General features: G+C 39.4%; 1 protein-coding gene across 8 annotated transcripts in view; it reads right to left on the bottom strand.

Annotated features, from left to right (window-relative positions):
- Window positions 1-13,314, bottom strand: part of itpr1.S (inositol 1,4,5-trisphosphate receptor type 1 S homeolog) — a 136,702-nt gene that overhangs the window by 52,023 nt on the left and 71,365 nt on the right. For all 8 annotated transcript variants that reach the window (XM_041591267.1, XM_041591268.1, XM_041591269.1 and 5 more), the window contains 17 exon segments: window positions 8,649-8,803; window positions 7,825-7,924; window positions 7,110-7,270; window positions 6,626-6,767; window positions 6,377-6,535; window positions 4,908-5,080; window positions 4,406-4,525; window positions 4,126-4,320; window positions 3,799-4,050; window positions 3,453-3,594; window positions 3,189-3,342; window positions 1,231-1,421; window positions 1,017-1,140; window positions 783-837; window positions 530-695; window positions 291-452; window positions 4-69 (listed from right to left, as the gene is read on the bottom strand). In XM_041591267.1, coding sequence (XP_041447201.1) covers window positions 4-69; window positions 291-452; window positions 530-695; window positions 783-837; window positions 1,017-1,140; window positions 1,231-1,421; window positions 3,189-3,342; window positions 3,453-3,594; window positions 3,799-4,050; window positions 4,126-4,320; window positions 4,406-4,525; window positions 4,908-5,080; window positions 6,377-6,535; window positions 6,626-6,767; window positions 7,110-7,270; window positions 7,825-7,924; window positions 8,649-8,803 — 2,517 coding nt within the window.

Raw genomic sequence — 13,314 nt, 5'->3', positions numbered from 1 at the left:
TACCTCTTTAACCACTCTATAATTATAGCTGCTCGTACTTTCAGATTTCTTTGCTTTCCCTGGTGTCTCCTGTAAGTAAACAATGTCATGACCATGTGCCGAAGTAAGGTGTATTCTAATGTTAATACAAGCTAACAAGGTTTAAAGCAAAATGTAAGGGTTTCATTAAGTTGCAGTCATTAACATATCACGACTGTTCGATCATATGACATAACTGTGAACACTAGAAGAACAATGTGTTTATATTTTATATGTGCACAAAACTGCAACCTCTAAAATGGTGTGATTACCCCCTTGTCTGCACCCCCAGCTTGAGCCGCTGTAACTTCCTCCGGTCCCGATCCTTTATACACCCACAGTTCAGATTTCTCAACTATAGATCTCAGCTGGTCCAGGTCTTGCTTTATCTGCTTGTAGTTATCCACATCTTGGCTAGTAACTAAAAGTTGGACCTGCAGGAGAAGACAGTCGGTAAATGTGGCTTTCAAACAGAACAGGCCCATCAATGAAATAAATAATTGTCCCTGACCTGTTTAAAGGCCTGTAACACCTCCTGTCGCTGGCTGAAATGTCTAAAGAGCAGGTGCAGGGCCCCGGAAACCAATGGTGGGTAATCATGCATGGTAAGATGAAGCAATACACGGAGGAATGTGCGGCCTCCATCATCATCTAGATCCAGAGGTGTGTTCTCCTCACTGCTGGAAAACAGTAGATAAAGAAATCAAACTCCCTCTAGATCACCTTTTCTAGTCCCCAAGGTCTTGACAAATTGTTATACTTTCCTTCCACCAAAGATGCCTTCTGCCTGTTCCTCAATGTGCTCAAAATCCAGCGTCCCTGAAACACAAGTTTATGCAACTAGTTATTTCATGCTTTTCTTTCTGTGCACTTCCCAACTATAACCCAATGGGTACAGGTAATGACTTGCAAACAAGTCTCCCCTGCTCTCTAATTTAATCCAATAATATTATTTCCAAGTCCACCTTGAACTACTAGTACAGAAGCCTCCTGCTCACCCGGTACTACAGTCATGGCCTCTGTGCTTCCCTCTACACTCTGCGCATTACTTTCATCAAATTCACTTTTAAATATGCAAAGGAGACAAGAGATACGGTAATCCAGACGTACATTCAGGATAAACTAAAAGACAAAAAATGTATGTGAATAATAAAGCATATAAACAAAGGTAGATTGTAAAAGAGGAATAAAGCCAAATAAAGCCAAGCTTACCTGCAAAATCTCTATGATCTTTAACTTTGTATCCATTACAAGTATATCCTCCTTCTCTGGTTCTCGCTGAGCTTTGATGGTCCCTTCAGGGGCAGCCATAGGTGTCATTGGGAGGAACCCTCCTCCCCGTAACACAACCTGTGTCATCAGTTCCCCAACACCATGTATGGATCGCATGACATTGCTACCACCTGCAATCAGAATATTTTGCTTTCTGCTATATACAGAGGAAATCCAGTGAAACTAGAATGCTCACATCACTTTTATGTTTTATTATATAAGAAATTTTAAACAAGGGACCCAGACAGACACCACAGTGGCCAGACATTTAAATGAAGCGAAACATTCCCATGGGCAAATTAAATGGGTAGTTCGGGAAGTAGTTCAACCCTTACGAAAGGGTGGTAACAAAAAATGTTACAGCGAGAAGCGAAATGGATTTCTAGTCTAAATACTCTTAGCCCTATAGGTCTCAATGATACCTGGAGTTTGAAGTGTTTTCTTTGATTTATGTGTAATATCAACATATCTATGTACATTGTGTTTAGTGTGGAGTTATAGTTCAACACGCTATGTTTCTTGTACAGGACAGGTAGACTCCAATAGAGAGTAATACCACCTTTTGTATAATCTTGTATTTAAATGATAGTTTATTAATATCGGTTTTATGATAATTAAAATGTAATTTAAATGTATTCATTTAGAAAATTTTCCCTTTCAGAGTTGTGAAAGAAATAAATGTATCACTGCACTTTACGGACGTTGTAACCTTTGGATATTGAATTTTGACACAATGTATAAATCTTGACACAAAGTGTATTTATTAAAAACAAATGTATCTATTTTAAACACTAGAAGGTGTTCTCCACTTGAAACAAGATACTATTGTATAACTCTGCTATGTGATTTCATAGCTGCTTGATTGGATAATTGCTTCAGAAGGTGGAGCATTGTATGGTTTTAAATCTTGTGCATGTTTCGCTAATTAAACTTGAGAAAGGGTCCTTGTTGACTCGAAACGTAGTGTATTTTGGAATAAAAGTTTTGCAGCACAGTACTGCGGATGCTTTGTATCCTCCTTCATACAACGTGCATTGATGAATCTTTTGGTCTTTACGGTGTGACCCAATTAAGATGGAGAGCCCACTTAATAAAAGTTAAGGGAAGTGCTGGGAAAATTGCATAGTTTGCTAGTAAAATGTCCTCAACGCCTGTTGGTGAATTGCCAATGTCCCTACGGATGAGATGTTTGGCAAATTGACGCTAGCGATGGCCACTTCGTCCCTTTATCTAGTATAGGTAAATCTAAAAACAACTGGACTTGCCGAGTAATCAATTAAGACGTTTCACTACTCATCCGAGCAGCTTCTTTAGTTCAACTGACTGGTGTGGGAAATTCTCGGCATATAAACTCTTCCACTAATCCAATCACAATGGCACATTGTAACTCTTCAAAGAGGTGACATCTGAAGAAATTCACAGAGGTGTAGATTCTGTGTAGTTACTGTGATAGGATTATCCAATGTGTCATGCAACTCATAGAAAGAGGTGTTACTTGTGAGAGTTGCATGAATGGACGTGTGAAGTGTTCTGAAACCGCCGGGGTACAGATGTTAGAACAGCATTGTATGTAGCAGACAGGTGGTGTCGAAGGCCCCCACCTCTGTTCAGGGATGGTTTCTCCACCTTCATATGAATAGATGTCACCTCTTTGAAGAGTTACAATGTGCCATTGTGATTGGATTAGTGGAAGAGTTTATATGACGAGAACTTCCCACACCAGTCAGTTGAACTGAAGAAGCTGCTCGGATGAGTAGTGAAACGTCTTCATTGATTACTCAGCAAGTCCAGTTGTTTTTAGATTTACCTATACTAGATATACCATGACCTGGATGAATGAAAATCTTCATAGTCATTTTGCCCCTTTAATGAATCTGCCCCTATAGCTCTTTACTCACCTTTGCTTTCCTCCCCCTTACCAAGCTTGCCAGATGGGAAGTTGGCAATCAGATGCACACAATCTACTATTGCAAGCAGGATCTTGGTCAGACGAAGGAGGTCACTAAAGTTATAGAATCCAAAGTATATGAGATTCCGAGCCAGATTTACCACCTGTAGAGAAATCATTTGGTGTGGTGTTAAAAAAAAAAATCTTTGAAATACATACAAGTTTAAAGTCTACACACTTGGGTAGCAGGAAAAAAAATTATACAACACATCACCTCAAAAGTTAGCTTGTTCTTTTCCTTGTCTGCAAACGGGAACCGCTGTCCAACCACATCCCTAAGATATTCCTCAACAAATTCCATAGTCTGTGCAAATCGCTCCTTTATATCGTCCCTTGATGTTCCACTGCTGTCATAGCTAGAATGAACAATAAGGTTCAATTAGCAGAGAGTCATAGTATATACCATTTTACAATAAGAATAAGACTTGGTTGCCATTATGTTATACAACTATGTTCAACCTCAAAATTGGACAGGAAATATAACAAAACTCTTTAGTCTTTTTTCTCTATGGAATGGACTTCCCATCACTTCTTGGACTGTTTCCCCACACAATACTCACTCATCTATTGCAATCTCAGATGGAATCTCTGACCAGAGACGGGCGTATTTTACTGGGGTCACCTGCTCCTGAGGGTCACGGTCTACATGCATGTGCAGCATGAGTCGGCAAAAGGAAGCACGTAGATCAAATGGAAGATTCTCATCAGACATACAACGGAGTATAAGGTCCACATCCAACTGGCCTGAAATCTCATTTATGGCTAAATACTGTCGGTCAAGGCACATGCGGGCAAAAAGATTCAGCTGGTATCTGCAGAAAAAAAAAGTGTTATATAGTTTCTACACTTTTGCAACAGAAACTAGGATTACAAATTGCTTCACTTGCCTGTAGTAATTCAATACATCTTGGTCCTCTTTCTGTCCCTCTTTTGCATCTTGTGCCAATTCTCTTACACTCCTACTACGAATTTCTTTGTTACTGGCTTTCCAGAAAAGCCAAACCTCCTCCTCATCTTCCCCAGCTTCTAAGGAGCTTTCACCACTAGCAACTCCCTCGAACTCAAAGCGTGACAGAACCAATCTGGGACAAATATACACATAGTAAGGACATATACTAATGAAGAGCAGAGACAGAGAAGAGACTTGCAGTTTTTGGCATTTCTTACTTAGTCTCAATCAGGATGTCAGCATTGGCTGGGTTCAGCACAGCTTTACATATCAACTCCTGGGTGACTGGAATGGATTTATTCATGGATACACAGAGATCGGATAGATAATCCAAAAACCTAAATAAAAGTAGTAAGGCCTTAATGCTGAGAATATTTGGAATCTACATTTGTTCTGTCATAAATCCATAAATCTGTCTTTTAATTGGCTCATGTGACTTAACATGTATGGTTTGTTTGTGTGCATTGTGAATCGTAGGATCCCAGGGGGCGGCCCTTATTTTTTTAAAATGGCAATTTTCTATTTAGGATTACCCAATGGCACATACTACTAAAAAAGTATATTATGAAAATGGTTTATTTACATGAAGCAGGGTTTTACATTTGAGCTGTTTTATGCAATATCTTTTTATAGAGACCTACAATGTTCGGGGGGTATAGTTTTCATTTAATTGACAGGAGGCCTGTGAAACTGTACCCAACCCAATACTATTCTCCTCACCTGGGCTCCCGGTTCTTCCGTACCAGGCTCACAAAGGTGTCAATCTCTGCAGCAGTGATATGTTTCTCCAGAAGCTTGCGATTATTGTGTAGCAGAGCTGTGATTGTATCTTCCGCCAACACATCATAACCAATCTGCTTCTGCATAAACCCAAACTGTTTGGCTATGTACTCCTGAAAGAAGTGTGCCAGAACAATGGTTTTATCGATTTACAAAAAGAAAAGGGAATATTAGACTGTTCAAGAAAATAGCAGTGGCTGCATTCTTCTTTACAAACTCAAACATTCACTATATAAACTGAAAAAAATGTTTCAAGATGTTTTCCTTTGAATTACTGAACTAATATTTAGTTGTATAATCAGTGTTTCGGAGAACTGGTGCACATCTGTGTTGCATGGAGTCCATCAACTTCTGGCACCTGTTACATTCCACAATTCTTCTGCATTTCTTGATTTTGCCTAGGAAACCGCAACAGTCGCCCCACAACTTTACTGTTCAACTTTTCTGGTCCAGGGAATTGGACTGGCCACTCCATAATGTCAATCCTGTTGGTCTGGAACCAAGATGTTGCTCGTTTTACTTTCATCAGTCCACAAAATGTTGCATTATTTCCCTTTAGACCAGTCAATGTGTTCTTTGGCAAATTGTAGCTCTTCAGCATGTTTTTTCCTCAACAATGGGACTTTGCAGGGCTTCTTGCCAATAGCTTGGATTCACATGGGAGTCTTCTTATTGTCACAGTACTCACAGGTAATTTTGGAACTTCTTTGGTATTCCTAGAGCTGATCATTGGCTGTGTCTTTACCATTCGAATGGTCTTTCAAGTCTTTTCAAGTCTTTTAGGTTTGGCTGCCATTTTAAAGCATTTGATATGATTTTAACCGAGTAGCCTATCATTTTCTGCACTTCTTTATGTTTTCCTCTTTCCAATCAACTTTTTAATCAAAGTACGTTCTTCTGAACAATGTCTGGAACATCCCATTTTACTCAGATTTTCAGAGAGAAATACACTATAAGCAGCATGCACAACATTTGCTGCCTTCCTTCCTTAAATAAGGGCTGTAATTGACACCAGTTTTTGCACAGAATGAATGCTCTCACTAATGAACTCCACACTGCTATTTAGAACAAGCCTCAATTAATAATTCAAATACAGAATCAGCAGCATGCATGGCATGACTGTTGGGTCTGTTTCTGTTACACCTACTAGTAAATTATTTGCCATGTAGAAATATAATTTATACCAAAACCAGGGATCAGGTTAGTGATGTCGGACTGCTATTATTCTGAACACATCTGTATTTAGTCTGAATATATTTAGATGTTTTAAAAATCTAGATTTGGTGTGTATATATGGGATATAATGCTTTAAGAGGCTATGTTTATGAAACATATTGATCTCCGTGGAATACAATAAAACAAAGGATTAACATAAAACTATGCACAGGGTCAAGATGACAGATGCAAACCTGGTTTTTCCGATAGTCTTGCTGAGAATGCCTTAAAACACGGTAGCAAAGTCGGCAGATGTGCCGAAAAGGTGCATGTCTCTGGTCTCCCAGTTCTTCCAGACGCAACATGGGACCATCTCCAGAGTCTGTAAACGGAGCCTGCAGCAGTTTGAAGATCTTTAAAAAAGGAGATTAAACCAAAAATTAAAATGGTTGCAAAATGACATGCCAACAATACATTAAAGGAGAATGTATTTGAAAATTCACCTGCTTAAGTATATTTTGCTCCCGCATTAGCTTCTGGCGCTCCCTGTTGGGTTTATTAACCAAGACTTCAAGGATGTCATGACCGGAATTCACCAAACCTGTCACAAAGTAAACCAACTCTTCCAGTAGCTTGGTAACAGCCCTATGAATAGGAAAGGTGTGAAAAAACATGATCGGTCATAGGCATGCTTTCCCTCTGCAGAACAGAATGAAGCAGCTTTGATTACCCACTAATAATATGGGCTATATTTATCAAAAAGTGAAGTTAGATATTGCCACAGTCCTCTAGAGTGAACCTCTGCAACTCTCCATTCATTTCTACATGATTTAAAAAGGTTAATTTACCAAAAGATGAACTTTCACCCATTGATAAATACTTTCTTAAAAATCCCATAGAAATGAATGGAGAGTGGCGGAATTTCACTGTAGTGGACTGTGAAGATCTCGAATTTCACTTTTTGATAAATATACCCTTATGTCTCACCTTCTCTCATTCTGTGTGATTGTTCCCTTTTCCAGTTTTCCCGCAATAGAAGAGAGAACCTTGCTAGCATCATTCGCAAAATCCAGATCCCGCACTTCAGCTGGAGACACAGGAACGATGGCAAATGCTTCCTTGTCTTCTTTCACCGGGGATGTACCAATCTATTGGATGCAAGGAGTTTAGTCATTTTTCCAACCAGTGCTTTAGAGAATTACATTTGCACAAACTCTCTTGCTAACCTTTGCTCTTGATGGCAGCTATTACAATCCACAAGTACTCCTAGGTCCCACATAGAATGAAAAAACCTTTGTCCAATCAACTGCAGATGTTTTTTTTTTGATTAAACTAGAATTTCATCATAACCTTACACTAATCTGGCTACTGACATTTCCTCTAGCTTTTTCCAGATTCGCCTTGCAAGGATGACACATCCTGCAGGAATTCAATTGTTCTGCATAATTTTATATCAGCAAATAGATCATTACAGTGTCTTCCTCTGGATGATTAAGAAACAGAATAAGTAAGAATGAGGCATTGTTATAACTGAGTTGAGCACCACAGTACAAAACCACAAGTTAAACAGCTCGAAAATTGCCATTTTCACTATAATGCCTGATATGGGCAGAGAAATGGCAGGGATTTACAGTAATGCAGTTATAACAATTATTAAAAAATACCCCACATAACTTTTAACAATGAGCCACTTATCACTCACCCTCAACATGACTGGTTTCTCCTCATCTTTATCTATAGGACTATTAGTGCTGTGTACCCAGGTGTTAGTACAGAGATGTCGCAGTCTAACATAAGAATTTCTGGAAGACAACCAAAAAAGGTGATATGTTAGTTAGGCTATCTACTGTATGTGTAAAAGTTAAAGGGGAACAATCACGAAAATGAAAATAATGTTCGCTTCAGCATACTGAAATAAGAAACTCTATATACAATCAATTAAAAATTCTTTACTGTTTCTAAAATAATCAAGTTTATCTTCACTATTCCTCTCAGTATGTTTCTCCTCATTTTGTCTTCATTCAGGAGTTGGGTGTCAAATGAATGATCCAATACATCTTATAGGGGGGGCGCTCCTTTTGCTAGAAGATGTATTAGAGCTCACTCTATTAAAATCAGCAGACATTATGTCTCTCTACATGCTGGATTTCAGCAAAAGGCAGTTATTTTGTTAGATTTGGTTGTACTGAAATCAGTTATTTGACTGAGCTCCAATACACCTGCTAGGAAAAGGAGCCCCCTATAAGTTATATTGGATCATTCATCTGACACTCAACTGCTGCATGAAGACAAAAGGAAAACAGATGCCGAGAGAGGGATAGTGAACACAAACTTAATTATTTCAGAAACAATGCAGAATTAATTTATTGTATTTAAAAAGTTTCTTACTTCAATATGAGGAAGCTTCCATTAAATTTTCATTTCTCTGCATTACTCTACCCCAATGTACAATGTAAATCTGTGCACAGTGGTTTCAAAAATACAGCATTTCCTCACAGTGGTTTCAAAAATACAGCATTTCCTTACCTGGGTACCAGGCTGTCTCCTCCTCTCAGAGTAGTTGGATCCAGTTCAAAGATGGAGGAAATGTCATTTCCTTCCGGAACAGAAATCAAGGTGCACATCATTTTCTCTGGCACCACCTGCATTCTGGCATTGCCTGCGTCTGGCTCTGCATCTATCTGAGAACGAAAGCGCAGAGTGTGAGACGGGGAAAACGCACAGGACAGCACAACCTTCGCACTGTTGTATAATCCCTACATGCTCCGCTCGGCTGACTTTAGATAAGGAGGATACCCTTCTACCACCAGGACTAGGTAACTGTTAAAATGTTAACATCCAAAAAGCAGGCTGCTAAAGTGAAAAACATCAAATTAGTATGATGAATACAACCTCAAACTGAAGATACAGGCACCGGAAATATGGGCTAAGGGGTCCCCATTTAATCCCAGACTGTAGTTTCTCTCTCATGCTTTGAGGTTACCAAATACAATGGGTTCCATCAGTAGGCTACATGCCCATTCCATTTGAAATGATGAGTAAAGTTAAGAGAACAGCCACAATGCAGGGATAAAATATATGAACCCCATATACATTAGCAGCACCACATGCAGATTTGGGCTATTATGATTTTATTCCTTGCCATATATCGAGTAAAATCACTAGAATAGGTAAGAAGCTGGGAAAACATGGGAAGGATTGGCTGAGAGTGCAAGCCAAGGGCAGACGATCTGAGCAATGAAAGGGTACAGCAAACAGAACTGGGAATTATTTAGCGGGGGGGGGGGTTGTCTAGATAAAAAGAAGGCACGGATCTATAAACCAGATACTTGGGGCATCTAACTGACCGTCCTGTACTTACTGAGACCTCAGACTCCAGGCACCCTGCCTCATAGTCAGGATTTACCTGGTGAAAAAGAACCGTAAGGTGAAATGGGTTGAAGCTAAAGATAAAAGAGGGGAACCAAACCACAACCTGCAAACACTGAAAGGAGAACTAAAGAAGTAGCTAGAAATGTTGTAGATTATGTTTTTGGCTTCCCAAGGCAACCACAGCCCTTTCGCAGTAAAGATCTGTGTCTCCAAAGATGCCCCAGTAGCTCCCATCTTCTTTTCTGCTGATTCACTGCACATGCTCTGTGCTGCTGTCACTTACTGAGCTTAGGGACCCACTCACAATATACAGTACACATAGAATAGAAATGTCACACTATAAGGCTGATTAGTAATTAATACAGATAATTGCAGAAACCAGTGCAATTAGCATCAGAATCTAATAAATCGCCCTGTAGCATCAGCTTATATCACAGGCAAATCTCATTTTCGGCTGGATCATTTTCAACGAAGCCAAAGCTTAGCTTCTCAACAGCTGCTCAGAGCCCACTGAGCATGCGAGTGTCACAGACACTTTCCAAGATGGTGACCCCCTGTGACACGTTTGAAGTCCTGGATCATTGCGGCTATTGACAAGCTAAAAATATAGGCTGGTGCAAGACGATCAGTATATAAAATATGCTACTTTTAGCCATATTCATTTTTAGGCTTTAGTTCTCATTTAAAGGACTACAACGTGTATGACATTCTGTAGTCATGTTTATTTGTTCCCCTCCCGCGCAGGACAAAACTTGAAAATTAAAGAATCCATGAACGGTATTGTGTAGTCGTGCTTATTTTTGTTGAAAATAACATGAATATTAAAGAGTCCATCTTCAATTACCGTGTTTTCCATTACAGACAAAAGGAATTGCAGGTCTCATGGCACTCATTGGCAGTTATCAACTAAAGCAAAACAGCACTGCTGCTCTCCTCGCAAACACAGTGGTGATTAAAGCAATATCAATTGTAAACAGCTACAAGGTCCATCTACACAACTAACATATTAGCACCCACGTAGGGCACCCAATGGTGGGTAAAATCAGGTTATTAGCAAGCTGAGGCTCTGGTGATGACAAACAGCTCATAAGAAAGGAGCAAAGAGTGTGTTTGGCATTAACTACATATAAGGTAAGGCCCTAAACCATCTGGATTCTCTGCACAGCCAGTATGTGAATATTGTTCAGTAAAGTGAATTGTTTTGGGCTCGGTCAGTCATTAGAGTCTGTAAGTAAATACTTTATTGGAGATCATACACAGGGCCAAACACAAGCAAATTGTAATTTATAAATCCTACATTGAGCATGTTAGTGATTCACTTTACAACCCTACAGCATAGGATGATATTTTGGCCATTATGTGAAAACACGGGGAAAAGCTTGTCAGGCTGATTTGGGTTACTAACCAGAGGACATGTTTGCAGCAGTGACTGCTTTTATTATTAGACTAATAAAGGTTAAAGGGATACTGTCATGGGAAAACATGTTTTTTTCAAAACGCATGAGTTAATAGTGCTACTCCAGCAGAATTCTGCACTGAAATCCAATTCTCAAAGGAGCAAACAGATTTTTTTATATTCAATTTTGAAATTTGACATGGGGCTAGACATATTGTCCGTTTTCCAGCTGCCCCAGTCATGTGACTTTTGCCTGCACTTTAGGATGGAACTACTTTCTGGCAGGCTGTTATTTCTACTACTAAATGTAACTGAATCAGTCTCAGTGGGACTTGGCTTTTACTATTGAGTGTTGTACTTAGATCTACCAGGCAACTGTATCTTGTGTTAGGGAGCTGCTATCTGGTTACCTTCCCAGTTGTTAGGCTGCTGGGGGGGGGAAGAAAGGAAGGTGGTGATATCACTCCAACTTGCAGTACAGCAGTAAAGAGTGATTTAAAGGGATCCTGTCATCGGAAAACACTGAAATCCATTTCTCAAAAGAGCAAACAGATTTTTTTATATTCAATTTTGAAATCTGACATGGGGCTAGACATTTTGTCAATTTCCCAGCTGCCCCTGGTCATGTGATTTGTGCCTGCACTTTAGGCGAGAAATGCTTTCTGGCAGGCTGCTGTTTTTCCTTCTCAATGTAACTGAAGGAGTCTCAGTGGGACATGGGTTTTTACTATTGAGTGTTGTTCTTAGATCTACCAGGCAGCTGTTATCTTGTGTAAGGGAGCTGTTATCTGGTTACCTTTCCATTGTTCTTTTGTTTGGCTGCTGAGGGTAAAAAAGGGAGAGGGTGATATCACTCTTACTTGCAGTACAGCAGTAAAGAGTGATTGAAGTTTATCAAAGCACAAGTCACATGACTTGGGGCAGCTGGGAAATTGACAATATGTCTAGCCCCATGTCAGATTTCAGAATTGAATCTAAAAAAAATCTGTTTGCTCTTTTGAGAAATGGATTTCAGTGCAGAATTCTGCTGGAGCAGCCCTATTAACTGATTCATTTTGATAAAAAAAATTTTTTTCCCATGACAGTATCCCTTTAAGTTTATCAGAGCACAAGTCACATGACTGGGGGCAGCTGGGAAATTGACAATATGTCTAGCCCCATGTCTAATTTCAAAATGAAATATTGAAAAAAATCTGTTCTTTTGAAAAATGGATTTCAGTGCAGAATTCTGCTGGAGCAGCACTATTAACTTATGCGTTTTGAAAAAACACGTTTTCCCATGACCGTATCCCTTTAACTGCTATGGGTTACCACACCAGGGCATCATTTTCATTGTATGCAACAACCAAAATATACAGGCACCAGCAATAAGAAAAAGTATAGTTGACAGTTTTCCCTGTAAAGATTGCAGTTTATGTTCTTAAAGGTAAATAAAACCTTAAAAAAATATGAACAGAACATACAGTCAGTTAGACAGCAACAATTATGTACAACCGTAAAATAACAGACAAGCTAATCAGTGCCTTAGGGCAAAGATACATGTGGCAATTTGATGCTGTGATTTTTTAAATGAATCACGGATAATAGTCGCCATACCACAAATGTCCCACAAGTCATTGCAGCAACTTGCTTTTTAACCTACGGTTGCAAAGATGCAGTGATGAATCGTCACATGGGTCATCGCCCTTAAAGTTGTACTGATAGCAAATACTAGGGTATGACAGGCCCATAAAGATCTTCCCATGTTCAAGCTGCTAGCAACTAGATTTTGGATGTTATTAAATGGTAGAAATCCAATGACACCCCACTAATATTGCAGTGGACACCCCAATAGTCACATAAGTTGAGTTGTGCCAAGAGGAGCATTTCTGGTTACAGCTGGCTATTAAACATTACTGCGTCAGTGATTTATTAGCCCATATACAAACACACAAAGGGTCTTTGTGTGTTTGTATATGGGCTAATAAATCACTGAAGATTTTTTGCAACATAACCAGAGTGCTACTGCACTGCATTACTGCAAAAATTAACCCAGTTTGCAGGCAAGGGTCTTCCGGTTTAGCACCTGGACCTGCACAGGTGAATACAAGAGGGTGGAGCACTCCTAACTATTGCTATCTCCAGTTGTCAAGGACATGTTAATAAAGGAAAAACACATGAATTGCTCATTCAGGTTTCCCTGACAGCAAATGTGATTTTAATTTAGCTATCTAAGCCTTTAAGCACTTGACAATACAGGCTTTGATGACAAAGTATAATGTCCCCTGGAAATAAACAACATTTTATGGGAGTCCTCTTCCTAGATCTGCTGCCATAAAGGGTCAGCTTGACCTGATGTTTTTTTATTTAGAGTTTTTCTGGCTGCACAGTCAATCACATATGTCCAATGAGATGTTGCCTGCTATGCAGCTTTACTGATATTTC

This window comes from Xenopus laevis, chromosome 4S (assembly GCF_017654675.1).
Source record: "Xenopus laevis strain J_2021 chromosome 4S, Xenopus_laevis_v10.1, whole genome shotgun sequence".
NCBI lineage: Eukaryota > Metazoa > Chordata > Amphibia > Anura > Pipidae > Xenopus > Xenopus laevis.
This window is presented reverse-complemented; position numbering and strand designations above follow the sequence as displayed.